General features: G+C 41.6%; 1 protein-coding gene across 1 annotated transcript in view; it reads right to left on the reverse strand.

Moving 5' to 3' along the window:
- SYN2 (synapsin II) overlaps positions 1-17204 on the reverse strand; it is a 1092985-nt gene that overhangs the window by 38483 nt on the left and 1037298 nt on the right. The window contains exon 11 of the mRNA XM_085624864.1: positions 13037-13097. Within this exon, the coding sequence (XP_085480990.1) occupies positions 13037-13097 (61 nt within the window). The remainder of the gene's footprint in view (positions 1-13036; positions 13098-17204) is intronic.

The raw sequence follows: 17204 nt of genomic DNA on the forward strand, positions 1-17204 counted from the left end.
TCCAGTCCCAAATAGTTACCTATAATATCACACAAGGAGATTTGTGTTTTTTCCTTACGTGTAATCCTGGTGCAATTTCTGAATGTCTGCGTCTAAAATTGAAAGGTGCTACTTCCTTTACCCTTCATGAGCGAACTTTGTGCTTTCAAAGGACACCGAAAACATGTGCTTCTGTCCAGAACAATATGACTTGCAAGAGTTTGGTAGTTACCCCCAGTCATTATCGCACGATGTTACTACCTGCCGGATGGCTTTTCTCATGTGGTAATACTTCCTGGCCATATGTCCCCGCAAATATTTCTGGAGGCCCTTGTGCCATTACGAGACTCAGTTTACTGATGTTCTCGTCACATCCGAATGCCAATTCTCGTGTGATTCGAGATACAGTGATGTTACAGGAGGATTGTGACTCGTCTTTGCATTTATATTCCAAGTCTGAATACCTTAGCCTGGCTATTTCAATTATTGGTGTTCCTGCTTTGGCGGTTTATAATGCCAAATCTATTGGGAAAATGGCCTGCTGGATGGTAAAATCCATTAATCATACTTCTACAGTCCTGTCTGACATGCTGTTAGACGCCCAGGGTGAACGCAGAGCCATCTTGCAAAATCGAGCGGCCATTGATTATCTTTTGCTTAAACATGGACACGATTGTTCTGATTTTGAGGGTCTTTGTTGTTTTAACTTGTCTGATCATACACAATCCATTCGCGCTCACATTGATAAGCTACATGACTTGACAGAAGAAGTTAGAAAACACATTGACCAGGGCTGGTTTGACTGGCTCTTTAATTGGTTACCTGATTTGTATCTGTTACGTCAAATATTAGGAGGTATTCTGATTACCATCGCTGTTTTGATTTCTATCTGTTGCTTTATTCAGTGTATTCCTTCACTACTTCAATTCTGCACATTTGGTACTAGACATGGATCAGTTAGCTTTGTTTCATATTATTCTTCCACAGATGTTAGTTCTGTTTAATGAATGTATAATAGACTGAAGTCAAGGGTGAAATGTACTGCTCGATTTTCCCGGCCCTATTGTGTTGACGGGTGATTAGTGTGACTTCAGTCTCTTACCATCCAAGTCTAAGGGTTAGAGTAGTGAATGGAGCCTATTTACTAGGCACTTCGACATGATCCTGTGTTCTTCCCCATAGATCAGGGCTTGCACACATATCCTAGGGGATAGATTCGTTAGTATTAGGGATAACCTGTCCTGTAGTGAGGGTATTTCATGGAGCCGTGCTGAATTCAGGCCTGGTAGGCCTCAAACGGGAGAGACTCCATCTTTCTTTCTGCTCCGACAGCTTGAGATGCTTCTAGGTTAAGGGTGATGTTTTAGTTATGAGGTGTTATTCGCTTGGAGAGAACCGGTTCAGGCCAGCCCTTATCGAAGGATTGTATTTTTCTTCATGCCGAAGACACTACATCAGGCCGGCCAGCTGGGAACGTGTCCTTGGTACGGGGAGGTACAAGAATTTGGTGGGCGGCAGGTTACGGGCCGGAATTTTCCATGAGGAAATGCACCTCTATATTAGTGAAAGTCTGAGGCAGATACGGTGCACTTACTTCAGTCCGTAGGCGGCATCTAGCCGTTAGCAGTAAAGCTACTACTTATTCCAGGGAAGACAGATGACAAACTTGAAGGCGGAGAAAAACCGAGAGACAGATACTCTTCTAGCAGAATAGCCAGAGAGGAGAGAGTAGCCGATGAGGAAGAGGTCCCAGTGACTCGGAGAAGGGAGAAGGGAACAGATCCGTGACTGCGGAGGTGTGACTTCCAGGCGAGCCGAGGCACAGACGAGAAGGGAACCTAGATGACCATTGAGTGCAGGCTACACACGACTAAGGTGATGTCGACCCCTTTCTTATTAGAGTGTACAACCTAATCTTTCACTTTTCTTTGCAGGTTATGTGTTACATAGTAATGTTATGTGATTGCGTATGTAATGAGTAATAAAGTACCCAGTTTGTAGTGAATCACCATGTGCTGCGTGTTCTTGTATAAGAGGGTAGCCTATTCTTCTAGTCAGCTGTGACTTGACATGAACAGATGTTAACCCTGATCAGGTAAGTGGTAACTGAATAAGGGAGAGAGGAGCCCCTCGAACCAGAGAACAGGTTGTGCTCAAACTGGCAGTTCTTGTGTGATCTGATAAATAGTAAAACTGATTCCCTTGTTGTATGTTATGGTAATCATAGGATGAACTTGTACTGAGGCTGCCGTCTGGGCAGGAAGTCCTGGGTCCGTCTGGGACCGCGAGGCTGAGGCTGCCGTCTGGGTAGGAAGTCCTGGGTCCGTCTGGGACCGCGAGGCTGAGGCTGCCGTCTGGGTAGGAAGTCCTGGGTCCGTCTGGGACCGCGAGGCTGAGGCTGCCGTCTGGGTAGGAAGTCCTGGGTCCGTCTGGGACCGCGAGGCTGAGGCTGCCGTCTGGGTAGGAAGTCCTGGGTCCGTCTGGGACCGCGAGGCTGAGGCTGCCGTCTGGGTAGGAAGTCCTGGGTCCGTCTGGGACCGCGAGGCTGAGACTGCCGTTTGGGTAGGAAGTCCTGGGTCCGTCTGGGACCGCGAGGCTGAGGCTGCCATCTGGGTAGGAAGTCCTGGGTCCGTCTGGGATCGCGAGGCCGCCACTTGTATTATAAGAGGTCTAGATATATATATATATATATATATATATATATATATAGTAGGAATTCCCTGTCCTTAGGTGGTATATATCTGTGGTTACTTGTTGTGAATAGGCCCTAGGGAGAGGGTAACGTTCTGGCTGGGTTAGAGAGGCTCTGATGAGCGGGTTCTATCTGATCCGAAAACCCAAGCAGAACAGGCCCGTTAACTTTTCCAAAGGGGAGGGAGCGACCCTACTCCTCAAGTTGATTACAGCCCAGCATAAAATGAATGGTTTTTTAATGTTGCGGTCTTGTGCAAAAATTGATTCAGTGTTTCATAAGCACTTAATTACAATAAGGCTGACATCATTTTCAGCACTGTGTTCATTTGTGTGTCTGTTTTTCATGACTATTACACATTACTTTGTATATGTATTGCTTTGGTAACACGTCACTTCTGACCCGTGAGAAAAGTTTCGGCTGAAAGTTTTAGGTGGGGAGCCTTTGTTTGCAACCTTCGACTTGTGTCTGCGACTCTTCTTTAATGGTTAAAGGACGTTGATATAAATATATACATAAATATAGAAAGCCCAGTGCCGGTTATCACTGGGTAGTTATAGTTAGTATCGTGTTTCCAAAGGAAATGCATTTTTTGTTTTCTATACAACTTTGGGGCCGTTAAACGAATCTTCACAAATCTTTCTTATAAAAAAAGTCCCATCCAACCAAGCTTTTGGGGTGATCCATCAAGCGGGAGCTGCAAAAGCCATGGATTCCATTCATGTATCCATAGGAAACCTCAAAAGTGATTTCACAAAAACTGCATAAAATCATACCTTATTTGAAAGAAAGCTAGATCTTGGCCCAGAAAGCGAGCTTCTTGTGATTTGTTGAAAAACTGTTTCGTAGTTTTTGAGCAATTAAGGCTCCAAACAATTGTTCCTTTCATGCTGCAGAGGATCTGTGTAGCCAACAGATCATAAGATGAGATCTGATGTGGCGGCAGTCATCTTAGGACCTAGGATTCAGTCTAGAATCCTGAAAAAAAGGTATGAAATAGATATAGTGGGGCAAGGGTAGGAATATACTGCTCAACTAGGCCAGGTGGAGGTGGACCAGAAGGACCCCCCCCCCCTCACCAGTGCAGTGCCCAATTTTTGTTTTTACATTTCTCCACAAATTCGCTGAGGATCCATGCTTTGAAAAAACTGAAGCACTTGGGGTGAGTGCAAATGTTATATAGAAGAGGGACCCAATCCCTTGAGGCAGAGGGGCATGTGGTCCCCTTCTGTGGCTATCCAAGGCCCTGTGAACCCCATCCTTCGGTACCATTAATATTTAGAAGGGATCGGGGTGTGCAGCCCTCCTCCCCAAGCCTTGAAATGCCCCAGAGACACCATCCCCAGGGCTGGCTCACTCATTGTGTCTCAGCGAGCCCACCCCTGGGACATAGTATTTCCCCTGCCCAGAACACTTGTCGGCTCCCACCTGGTTGGAGCTTTAAAAATCATAATGCTGGATGAGAGCATGCATGTTTTCCTGCCCACACTCTTGTGGACAGGGACACTTAGATTGCTCTTGCCCATCACAAGCATGCAAAACAGCGGCTCCTGCAGGGAAGTAGAAATGCCGACTCTCGATGCAACCATGATGGGTGCATGGGGTTAGTCAGCGGGGCCCTAGGGGTTCCGCCGTTGCTCTCACCAACTCAAGACCCCAGTAGATAGGATCCCTGAGCAACTATTGGCTCAGGAAGTTGTCCGCAAAAGTACCTATAACTTGTGCTCTTGCCATACACTGCTTATGACCTTACATATTATATCACTCATTACATTTTCTATGACATTATTGATAACATGACTACAACAAATTGAAATTACATCATTGATTACAAACTGTGCATTGCTGGGCATGAGTTATATGTATTTTATGGCATGAGTGATAGTTACTTGAGATAACTATAACTGGTGAATTTCAGTGGTTTTGTTAGTTTAAAATGGTATGTTTTAGGTGACATTTTCACCTAACCATAATGTCCCTTTAACCTTTGTTTTTCTCTGGCAATATATATATTATATATATTTTTAAAGTCGAAATAAATTATTTTTGTTTCTTCCCACATTATATAGGAATGTGCTGCAGTACTACCAGTGCTTGGCCATATGCGCTGCTAAAACTTATTCCAAATCTGAGAAGGAGTTAATTTGCTTGTTTCGGGACCATTTGCTTTAAGTAGTTTTAGAATTGTAGTTTGTGAATATGATTACTGTTATGTGGGAGGTGTAGGTCCCTCCCTAAACCACTCATTAATTCTCCCTAAACCCCTTTTTACTCTTTCTTCAGTATTCCCCATGTTCCATTCACTTTACCTGTCCCTCCTAAATTCACTACAAAAATGTATATGAAGAAGTGCAGAAATCTCGGCACTCAGGGCTGATATTTCCATGCACACAAGATAGAGAGCACTCCACCTTCACCTCTCCTAAGAACTAAATAAGATCAAGTCAAGCCTATCTAATTATACATCAATTTATTGGACAAATACAAGGTGGGCCTCTGTGGTACTGAATCAGTAACAATGTCTTTCACTGATGACCTCAGTGTTTTATTAGATCTATTAGTGGCCTTTGATGGTCCAACTACAAAATTAGGCACAACAGACTGTGAAAGTGTAAGATAAGAATAAGATGTTATAGTGTGACTTATTCCGTTGAGGCAAGAAAAAAGTAGTGAATATTGCACTGGAAACATCTCAGTAGGGGCTTACCCGAAGGGTAGTAAGGTCCCTTCTACTCTTTAATCTTTAATGTGTATCTTCTTTCTTGTTTGCAGTTACTTTACCAATGACATATGCTGTTCTGCAAATTTATGAGTACTATCAGTTGATTATTAAGCTCATTCCTCCCTAAATCGAGGAACATAGGGGCTTTGTAATTCTTCAACTGGAAATGACCTCTGAATGAATACAAATCAGAAAAAACTATATCCCCATTAAAACTGATATAATGTTAGCTGGAGCATTTTCTACTAATTTCCCAAAGGAAGTATGACCTGCTATCTTAGGTCCATGCCTTATACTAGCAGACAAAGTAAACCACCTTGGAGTCTGAATGGACCAGAAACAGTCCATTGAGAGCCAGATTCATAATTTAGGAGGTCATTATGCTGCCGGTCAGACCGGCTTTTGTGGTTCTTTCGGAGGCGGTCAGACTGCCGCGGTCTTGTCGGAATCTCTCGATTGGACCACCGGATAACAATGCATGCATCATGTACTTCAACCGACCTCTGACAGACTGCCGACTTTGACAGCCTTTCTCTGACCGCCGAGATTGCGGTTGGAGAAAAAACAGCAGCCATAAGGCAGTCCACCGATCTGACTGCTGTCTGAATTATGAACTGGGGTTCCAATGACCTGACCATGGCGGTCCGACCGACTGGCGTCACAGGAAATTAACGTTTTATGGTGCATACTCACCAGATTCTGCTTCTCCTCAGCAGTGGATCCCTTTCTTCAGGTCTCCCCTACACCTGAGCAGCTGTACCCTGATGTCTATGACCCCATTGAGACGGATTCCACGTGAGTCCTTCCGTATCCCCATTGACTGGACTGTGCACATTCCGTAACACTGCAGCAATGGGGTACATGCAGCACAAGTCATACCCCCAGATATGTCATGCATTTGTGTACAATTCACATATTTTCTGTGATTTTTTACACAATTGCAGAAACATAATTGGGGATATGTGCACCACCGTAAATGAGACTGCCGCGGTTGCATCGTAATACGGTGGGGCAAACTTTCCCGTCCTTAGCGGTCAGAATCAGATCATGCCCGCGGCAGTCGGACATTTGATCCAACCGGCATCGTAATGAGCCTCTAAATGAGCATTGTATTTATTGATTTCAACTCTCAAATAAACTTATTGGCTATTTGATCTCCATGAAAAACAAGCACGCTAACCTAGGAATAATCATCTCCTAAACGGAGTTTGCTATTGTCATCGTTGATGAAGGTTGCATATGTCTATTATATTACACTGCTTACAAAATACAGCAAAGTGGACCCTGGCTATGATTATTTAAATTATTACAGAGCCCATGAGGTGTTCTTTACAGTGGTTTCCTGTTGAACATCATGCACAATTTGAGACATTTCCTGTTAGTCAAAATGCAATTTTTCAGTGGCATCCATCTTCCTGAGCAACCATTTTAGCAAACATTACCAAAAGTGAGATGTAACATTAGTAGGTAAACCTCTACTATGTGTTCCTAGCATCAGGAGAGACAAAAAAGGGTGGTCCTGCCTTCTTTGTTTTTGTTATGAAATTATGGATTCTCCATCCACTTGCAAAAATGGAAACTGAAACGTTGAATATTTATGAGACCAATCTGTGAAAATGCCTCTAAAATTAAACTTTCTTCTAAGGGGTTCATTACCATGTCGCTCGGAAACCATTCTGACCGAATCGGTTTTGGAATGGTTTTTGACCGAATCGGATTCTGGGAGTCCGTCCGAATGATTACGATGCTTCCCAACACCGTTTGGTCATGGGAGCCTGTGCTACAACCAAATACACAGGCTGCAATTGAAGAAAGAGGTGGTTGTGGAAAATTGTGCACCCTGTGGCGGGCACCCCTAGGTGCCTGCCACACTGTGCACGTTTGGAAAGGGGGGACCCATGGGTACACCCATTGGCCCAATTCGGAGGCCCTTCGGTGAAGGGGGGCCTGCTAAGGGCCCCCAAAGTCAGCTTCTGACATCAGATCAGTGCTGGAACAACCAATTCGGAAAGGCTGTCCAAATTTGACATCCTAATCACTCGTTCAGAAACGAGGTATGTAGACCTGTAAAAGTTGACTCTGAATGACTCGGTTGCTCCAAATGCCGTTGGGAACCAAGTCAGACAATCCAAACGGTTTCCGAACATCATGATCGGTGGTTCGGAAATGTTTTGGAATCAGTCAGAAACAAGGTTTCCGAATAGGATTCAAACAAATCGTATCCCATTCGGAGTCTTTCTGAATGACTTCGTAATCGAAACCTAAGTTGTTTCACCACCTATACATTTCATGTTGCTGAATTAATTAATTTATGACAACCAAGATACCTCTTTTGAGGTAGAAATGGCGCTTTGTGAAAGATTGTAACGTAACACAACATTTACTAAAATTGTGTATGGGTAGGCAGTAGGCACACAATTCTATTCACACCTGCCACACACAGGATTAAAATAAACAGGGACATCTTATGATTTCATGTCTCTGCTGGCCTCTTTCAACACCTCTCCTAGCTGCCAGGTACATTATTAAAGTAATTTCTAGGATTAGCATACATCGGTGTGAAAATTAAACAATTCTACTGGGGATTCTGCTTTTGTGAAGAAAATATTTAATGGAACCCATCCTGAAATGGCAGAAATACAAGTTGCATATGCTCACACACAAACATAGTTTCATTAATACTATAAATCATGAGGCATGAGAACTTGTGTAAAGAATATCTTGCTTTAAACTCAACTATTCAGCCTAGACTAATTTTAAAATGTGTTTGGCTATGGATTTTATTTATGACTGATAGATGTTTAATGCTATATGATTTATACATCATTTTGATACTGTTTACATGCCTTAGCTATTGGAATATTTCACCAATAAAGTAAAGGAAAGAGGTGTGCTTAGCCAAATTGACTTAAGTTACAAAAACCCTTATCAAATTACTTCTTTAGAGATGCTTTCTGGCCCATCATGATTTTACCTTGTTCATGATGCAGATAACATGTTCAGAATCAGACCAGATTGTTATGAGGCCTTAGTTCACTCTTATTCATTAGTGATAAAATATAGAGTGTGTGTCATGTATTTCAAATGTCTGGTAATGAATGGCTAACCATTATACCCAAAGATTTAATAAGCCTTATTCAGAGTAACTATAGACAAATAAGTGTCCTACGGTATTCCAAGATTCATTCATTCATGTGTATTAATTTAGGGTATTTTAACATACGGTATGGTACCGGAATATTGTGGACTACATATTGTCTGATCAAAATATTGTGTCACAAATATTGATTAGCAAATATTGCGCTATTGAAGCAAATAATCAAAAATCAATTTTTGTAAACAATAGGAACGTATATTTATGTCTGATGGTGTTTTTGGAAATTATATTTTGACATACAACCAAATACGAAGTGTAAGCTTTCGGAGGAAAATTGGAGGAGACCGTTGCAATTTGTAATTAAGTTATACTTCTATACATTATAAATGGCCTACCAGGATAATCTTAAGGATTTAGATTATTATTTAGTTATTGAAATGTTAGGAAACACTGACATATACCCATTCATTCAAATTCAAAATCCAACTACAAATTTTAACGTCATCTGATTGGTGTAAAAGTAAGTCCTTGAGACTTAGGCACAATTTAGGAGGCTGAACAACTAATAGAAATAATGTAATTATCATAGACACATTGCAGTGGTTTCCCTAGTAAACTACCTTTATTGTAAAAGTTGTTTATTTAATTTTAAAAAAAATGTGTCTGTCTATCTATAGTTCCAGTTTGAATGAGAATTACCTTGATAAGGGCATTATAAAAGCTGGCCTTTATGTATGAGAATGCATACATTTTTATATATTGCTATGATAAACTTATTTGATCTCAATTTCTATTATTTCTTTTTCTAAATACTATGGGCAAATAAAAAAAGGAAACCATTGATAATGGAATGCATAATAGATGCAGTGCTCCAAACACAATTTACCATGGGAAGGCATTCTGTGTATGCATGGGAATTGGAAACTGATCAAACAATAATTGCTAGAGGTAGTTGTGTAGGTGGTACCAGTTAGTAAGGAAATTAAATGTCAAAAAGTGCTAAGAAAGACTGTAATGTAATCATATTTTATCATAATTGAGATCTGAAATATGGGGCACACTTTTAAATTGTAAAAACTCTGTGAACATTTGGGAAAATTACCAAGTGAAAAAATCCTGTGCAAAGTTAGTTATGCAGTACAAAAGCAAAACAAGCTACCTTTTCTTTGGACAGATAGCGCACAAAAAGATGAATAGGAAAAATCTCTTAGGCCTCTATTAGTTGATGTCTGTATTGAACATCACTCCTATTTCCTCAAGCCCATCATCAAGGTTAAAAGCCTGTCTTAATAAAAATGGGTCCATTATTCATAAAGACATTTACAATGCCAACATTGCCAGAGTGAACGGCTTGTTTTGTGAGTATCCCCATGGCATACTCAAATAGCTTTTTGTCATTCTAGAAAGAAAACTTGTCACAGAGTAAAGTCATCTGGTTCTGTCAGCCTTTTAAATCTGCTATCACAGGTAACATGTTACATTAACAGATCCCAGGTATGCATTCTCTTAAATATAGTCCACAAAAAGGGTAGATTTACATATCGATTAAACAAAGGGTATTGAAATATCTATATCCCATTCCTGTTGTAGCAGATAGTACATTTCAATAGACACATTTGACGGGTGGAGAACAATGACTCTCCGATTACAACAAAACACATACATAAACAGAAAAATGTTTTGCTCATTGCATTTGAGAGGAAAATTTGCCGGTCCCAAATGACTGTAAAAATAGCATACAGTAATTACATACGTTTGGTGTGATTGCCTAATTTGATGATTTTCTCTGCCATCATTTGGAGTCATTCTAACTTGAGTGCTATAAAGAAGGTACACTTATTGTAACAGATGTTTGTTTACAGTGTTGATATCTTAAAGCACTCTAAAATAAAACCTATGGATAATATTCTATTCAGTTTTTTGTGGGTATCTGTATTGCGCTATATGCTTCTATTCATTAATTTGTGTATTAATGCACAAGTAAGTTAAATAAATCATATCTGATTTGTTCTTTTGGAATACCTAGCCCTCTAGAATGAGATTTACCTTGCTGTTCTCAATAGACCCACAGTTTAAGTTACCCACTGCCTTTGCATGCCTCAAATTTCGAATTAATTCAAGTCAAAATATTTGCCTCCCCCAAGCTGCATATCAAAGCTTCAAAAATGTTCAAAATGCACATTGATCAGCCAGAAATGTTACAACTTTAGACTGAAGGCAGATGTAATGTTCCTTTATTGCACATAAAGCTGTACAAGATATTTCACAGAAAAGAAATACTGCAGTCACACTTCCAGCATTTGTTCAATTTCTCACAGCCGGGTTAGTACAAAAAAAGAGGCAACAACAATAACAAAAGGTTTACAAAAAAATTGAACATTTACCCTACACTGTACAACACCTGCTTCTCTCACCCCACCTAAAATATTGCATCAAAGCATGCTGACATGCAAAACCTTAACCACTTTGGCTTGTCTTCTGTCTGTGTGGTTATGTGTTAGATGAGTACGGCACAATGAGCATAGGAATTTACATTCCTTCCACAAACAACACACTTCTGCCTACCTGGGATTAAATCATTTTGTTACACACACAGGTTACAAATGTCAAGTAAAACACATACTAAAAGACTCACCCGAATAGTTCATGCAAGTGGCACACCATGTCCATGGATAACACACTGCAATGAGTTTTGATTCACACAGGGGTAAAGTTATTTTCAGTGGGTGGTTTGTGGTACCTGCTCTGGATTCATTTCCCTTTGAATACAGACTACGGTATTTGACTTTCCAGCAAAAAGTCAGATGAGGTTGGGCGATATAGAGGAAGTGACCACTGACTGTAAATTAGCAATTCGGCTCATCATAGTTTTTTCATGATGAAACCATAATATGCCTAAACAGCAAGCAAACATTGCTCACTTTTCATGCTCTGCTTGCCGTGCAATATCAACTTCAAATAATAATAAAACACATGCAACATCCGGCTGCTAAAAAGAAAATAAAATCTCAAACACCATTGCCATTAATTTTATTTTGGAATGTGAGTCAAAAAAACGTAATATGCAAGTATGTTTCACCTAAAAACACAACCTTGCTTGTTAACTCTGTGGCCACTGCCTTTGCAAATGTTTCTTTCGGACAGAACTGCAGTTCAGTGTGTTTTTGGTATCACTAGGTTGTGTATTAGTGGTGCAGACATCCTGTGCTGATCTGCAGGGTAGGACTGATATGTCAAAATAGTTTAATTGCCGGCTTGGGTATTGCTTTACGGTGCAAAGGCTAAGCTATTGTGTATGCACAAGTCGTAAAAGCAATTATGGCTTTAAAAAGGATCAACAGTCAAGATGTCAACATTACATCAGTGTTTCAAACCACAATATTTACATGCTAACAAGGGGCAAATTGAAGGGCAGTCTTTTTAGTTATGGACAACTATTGGTCTACAGCTAAAACAGTACACAGACCCAGCCAGACTACCAGTGTACTCATCATCTCCTTTAGAGCATGGCATTTGAAAAGCTACCAGGTATTTGTTCTGACACATAAATAGACATATCGACCTATCTATTTTTACGAGTAGCTCTCTGAATATTAAGGTCCAAGCCCTACAGGACTAGGCATCTCGCAAGCCCAATCTAGAATTAATGCACCCTGTAAATCAAACGCTTTTCCCCAGGAAGATAGCTATTCTCATAGCAAATACATGCCTTAAATTTATAAAAAACACAGACATCGGGTCCACAACAAAAGTGGAAAACATGTTCTCGCAATCTGAACGCTTCCCACATTTTCCTCTGCGATATTGCACATAAGTGAACCATTTAAAGAGCACGTAAGTACTAATTTAATGCAGATTTGCTAAAAAATATAAACATCTGCATGTGAAATATATCACGCTCCAGTGTTGCCAGAAACAGCATTTTCTTAGTGGCACACCGATTCACTAGAACAAAGTTGCATACGGTTTCCTTTACATAGTAACTGAAATATCAATACACTTTATAAAATTATAAAAAGAAAAATGCTTTCATTTTCAACAAATATATTAAATTAGTCCTTTAAATATATACGTATATATATATTTTCTATGTTTTTCATGCAAAAATAAAAATACATTTTTTACTCATACACACCCATTCACGTAATTAAGCAATGATGTTCTATATTAACTGTTTTTGGCCCACAATGTAAAATACAAAAAAATTACTATATCACTGTCCATAAGATACAGTCAAACTAGACTCAGAAGAGGCACAGATATTTGCACACTTTTGACTACAGCCCTGCAACCACAATGTATACAGAGATCTAAGGGAGAGCATTACAAGCACAAACAAGAACAGGTAAAACGAGTAGACAGGTAGAGGTGACACTGCATAGAAAAACACAGTCCAGGTCAGCACTGATACGTTACAAAAAACTGGTATGTCTTGTTTTATTTATTTTTTAGCCAACCCCCCTACATTATCACTTTAGTTAGACAGCCTGGACTTGTTTTGCTCCTACTGCAACCCCATTACAGTCGAGAATGTACTGTAAACAACCTTGGGGCGGTGGTCGCTGTGTTGGGATCTTGCTTAGCTCGGACTCCTTCAGTGCTCCGCCCTGCAAGAGAAAAATACAAAAAAGGGTTCAAAGTAAGATTCACCTCATGTCCTTCAAAAATCCAGGCATCAGGTTTTAATGTACATTTTCGCACATGCTTTCCAGTCATTGCAAAAAAATCATTCATCTCCCACATATGGAGCCTAGCGGAAGGTCTAGTTTACTGACTACACTAGAAATATCAAACATTTCGGCCCAGATTTACACACATATTGTGCAGGGTTTACGTCACAAAAGTGATGCAAACCTGTGCAAATTGTTGTTTTTAGATCTACTTTCCAGCGCAAAACTTGTTGCTTCGAAGTACTGTAAACAGTCCAAAACCCTGATTTGCCTTACTCCTCCCGTGATTTTTCTGATTTTTCGTGCAAAACTCCATGTACTAGCAATAGTAGAAAGAGTTTTGAACCACAACTAATGCCACTTTGAAGCATACTTCAAAAAGGAGAAATGCTTTTATTTCCCCTAACTTTTCCCACTTTGCATGTGTGCTACACTAGACCACACTTTCGAAGCGAGGAAAGTTTAAAAGTTTGCCTAGGCATAATGAACTATATGACCGACAATCTCCCAGCACAGAAGTAAAGTTGAACAAGCTAGTGAATTTCGTAAAAGACAACAAAGAGGATCAGCTGCTTTGAATACTTCACATGTAGAAAACTCCAAAAAGATATGGAGAATAGAAGAAGACAAAACTATAGGACAATATAAGATATATGGCATACAAGAAAGGAAAGAGAAAAATGACATGATCTCATTTCTAACAAATCTCCTGGACATCCAATGAGCTCAATGGCTTAGCCCACCAATGGCGACAAGACATCAAGCAACTCTAAGCCAAGAGGCATTATAACATACTTGCCAGGATACACTCAAATCACTAAGACTCTATAAACAGCCAAAAGAATGAAAAAAAGAAAGTAAAGGCTACTAGATATGAGACCCACCTTAGGAACCACAACATCAGATATGCCATCATATATTGGGAAGGTGCAAAATTACAGATAAACCCAAAATCTTTGAGGAACTACAAGATTTACAAACCTTCTTTGATGTATTATCATCTCAAGGAATAGAAACCAATCACCCCAGTACACTGCATTGCTCTGCCAAGACCTAGAACGCATCTGAACAATGGCCTGAGCCAAACAATGAGTACACAGTCAAACATCTAATTATTTGTTCAATGGTCGGGACAGACAGCGAGCAGACATGCTCTCAGTTTCCCACTAACAATACCAGCACCTCTCACACATGTGCTCATCTTCTCCTGTCTCTCAGCCCTGTTGGCTAGCATTGTTGATTAAAGGTACAGCCTAATATTTTGTGGAATGTCAAAGGAATAAATAATGCAATGAAAAGGCGAAAAATTATTTCAGATCTTCAAACGAGTACAGTGAATAGTACTTCCATTCAAGCAACCTGTTAGAAATGGGATTTCTGGTTGGGTAGGGCACGCGCCTTAGCCAGGCAGAAACCACTACTCTAGTCAGGGCAAGGGAGTTACATGCTGAAGATAACCCCTGCTCACCCCCTTGGTAGCTTGGCACGAGCAGTCAGTCTTATCCCAGAGGCAATGTGTAAAGCAACACACTAGGCACACTACAAAAGAAACTCCACACAATGTTATTTAAAAATAGTCTTTGTATTACTCATAAAACACATTAGAACGCAGTCACATATATACACTGTGCAACCTGGCACTAGGAATGTCTTTACAGGGATTATATACACTTAAAGGGCCAACCGGGTTAACACTGAGTGATTTATAGAACGATGGACAGCTCATCCCATTTGAAGACCATTTTGCTAACTCGGACCTATCGCAAGGCCATTTCCTACTCCACACCGCAGTGACGTGCACACTGATCGTGTCATGGGGGAATATGATAGAGGAACCAGGCACTCATTTAACCATACAATATTTGCATGAATTGGGCACAGGCCGCCACCTCACTAGATGGTTCGCAGAGTCCCACAGAGCTCACACGACACCGCATTTGCTCTCCTTGCGCGTTCATTGGGACCCACCACGGACCGGGAGTGGGAACAAATACTCAAAAGCCCCGCACGGATTCCCCATAATGCCAGGTTTCGACTTATCCAATACTGTATAACAGATAGAGCATACCTGACGCCGGCAAAAATAAACAAATATTTTTTTCACACAGATGCCAAGTGCGCGAGGTGTGGTGAGGCAGGGGTAGACTTATTGCACATGCTATGGTCATGCACAGCCATTCAAATATATTGGGGAGAGGTTATTAAGTGTCTAACCCAGTGCACAGAACGTACTTTAGACTGGGCCTGGGAAACATGCATACTAAGACTGTACCAGAGACCCAAAAAGTACAAAGTGGCGTCTAGGTACATAGATCTGGGCCTAATAGTGGCTAAGCATTTACTCACACATAGCTGGAAGTCCCCTGTTCCCCCCAGTACCAAAGGCCTGGTATCAATCACTATTATGCTGGGCACAGGCGGTGAGCAGAGCGCTCCGCCGCGAGGATGCAATGAGACTCAGGAAGCAACCTTTGGCGGCAGCATGGGACACAATCTTATCAGATTTCTGCACGGCCTGGCAAAGGCCCCTGGGGGCGCTAGCGGACACGCCTGAGAGTGATGCGGAACACACAGCAGGAGGACCAGTGAATACTTAGGCCCCAGAAAACATGCTGACAAGGAGCCTAGACAGTGACAGGCATATGATTATAAAATTGCGTAATACACAAGCAAGGCTGGGCGGCTGGGACAACTCGGAGACATGGAACAACATCAATCATGATACTAGTGGTGATGTACAAATACAATACAGAGAATCTAAGGGGGTGGGATATAGGTTATGTAATGTTATTGTCATGTTGGTTTGAAATCAAGCTCTGACTGCCAAGACATTATGCCAGCTGAACACGCACCGGACTAGAAAAATAGTGTAACTGGCTGTGTTGTATCTTCTCGTAACTTTGCCATGTTGTGCAGTTTTATTATACTAATTATGCAGAATTGGAGATATGTCAGATGTTGTGTAAAATGTATAAAATACAATAAAAACAAAGTAAAAAAAAAAAAGAGAAAAAGGGCCAACCGGGCCACTGTCAGAACCTCACAATTCACAAGTAGTGAAAAACAACCAGTAACTACTGGTAAAGGTACACTTAGCATAAACATATTATGAAAGCACCCTAATCATCAAGTGTACACCAAATCATTAGCACCACTCAGTCACTAATGGTAAAGGTGCCCAGAGCACATCGCCTCTAGGTATAACATATCTTCAGCAGTACAGTAGAATGAACATTGATAAGTTGCACACATCGCAAGCCCATGGGCATAACATCATTTCATAACACTACTGTACATATCCTGCACGTACCACCACTGTGAATATCCTGCAGGTACCACCACTGTACATTACCCTAGCGTGGCATAACAGTTAGAGCACCAACTGTGCTCTAAGGTTGGGGCCGGGTGTCCCTCCCGTAGGCTTCTGGGCCACGTGCATGCCTACACCAGAAAATGCAGTAGTTCCAACCTCCTTCGAGGTCTCACCTCAGTCTAACCCCACCAAGAATGATCCTGGTGCCTAGCGCACCAAATCCACGGTGGGGGATGCAATACGTTATAACTATGACTTGCCTGTGGTGCCTCCTCTAAGAGTGGCCACCCCAGTGACCTCCTCATAGCACAGGGGGGCTGGGATGGGCTCTCATCTCTGTGCAGTCCCTCTGGTTCAGGACTCCTTGGTCTTGGGGCACCGCCGCCAACTGCGGTGTCCTTGCTCTGCCTCTGCTCTTAGTACAAGGCTTCTGTGCAGCCCCCTGTTAGGGATCTTCTCACCTCGGCTGCCCGCAGCACTGCCGCCAACCGCAACATCTTTACTCAGCCTCTAGTAGACACGAGGGGCTCTCCTCCTTCCTATGGGGAGCCCCGCCTACAGTCAGGCAACAGTCGCCTGGTTTCCTACTCCGTTTCCTCGGGTGGAGCCCTCACGCTCCAGCAGCACGCTGGCTCTCCTCTTCCTGGATTAGAGCCCCGCCCACCATCAGGCAACAGTCTCCTGGCTTTCTGTGACTCGTCCCGGCACGAGAATGAGGAGCGAGGTCTCCG

This window comes from Triturus cristatus, chromosome 9 (assembly GCF_964204655.1).
Source record: "Triturus cristatus chromosome 9, aTriCri1.1, whole genome shotgun sequence".
NCBI lineage: Eukaryota > Metazoa > Chordata > Amphibia > Caudata > Salamandridae > Triturus > Triturus cristatus.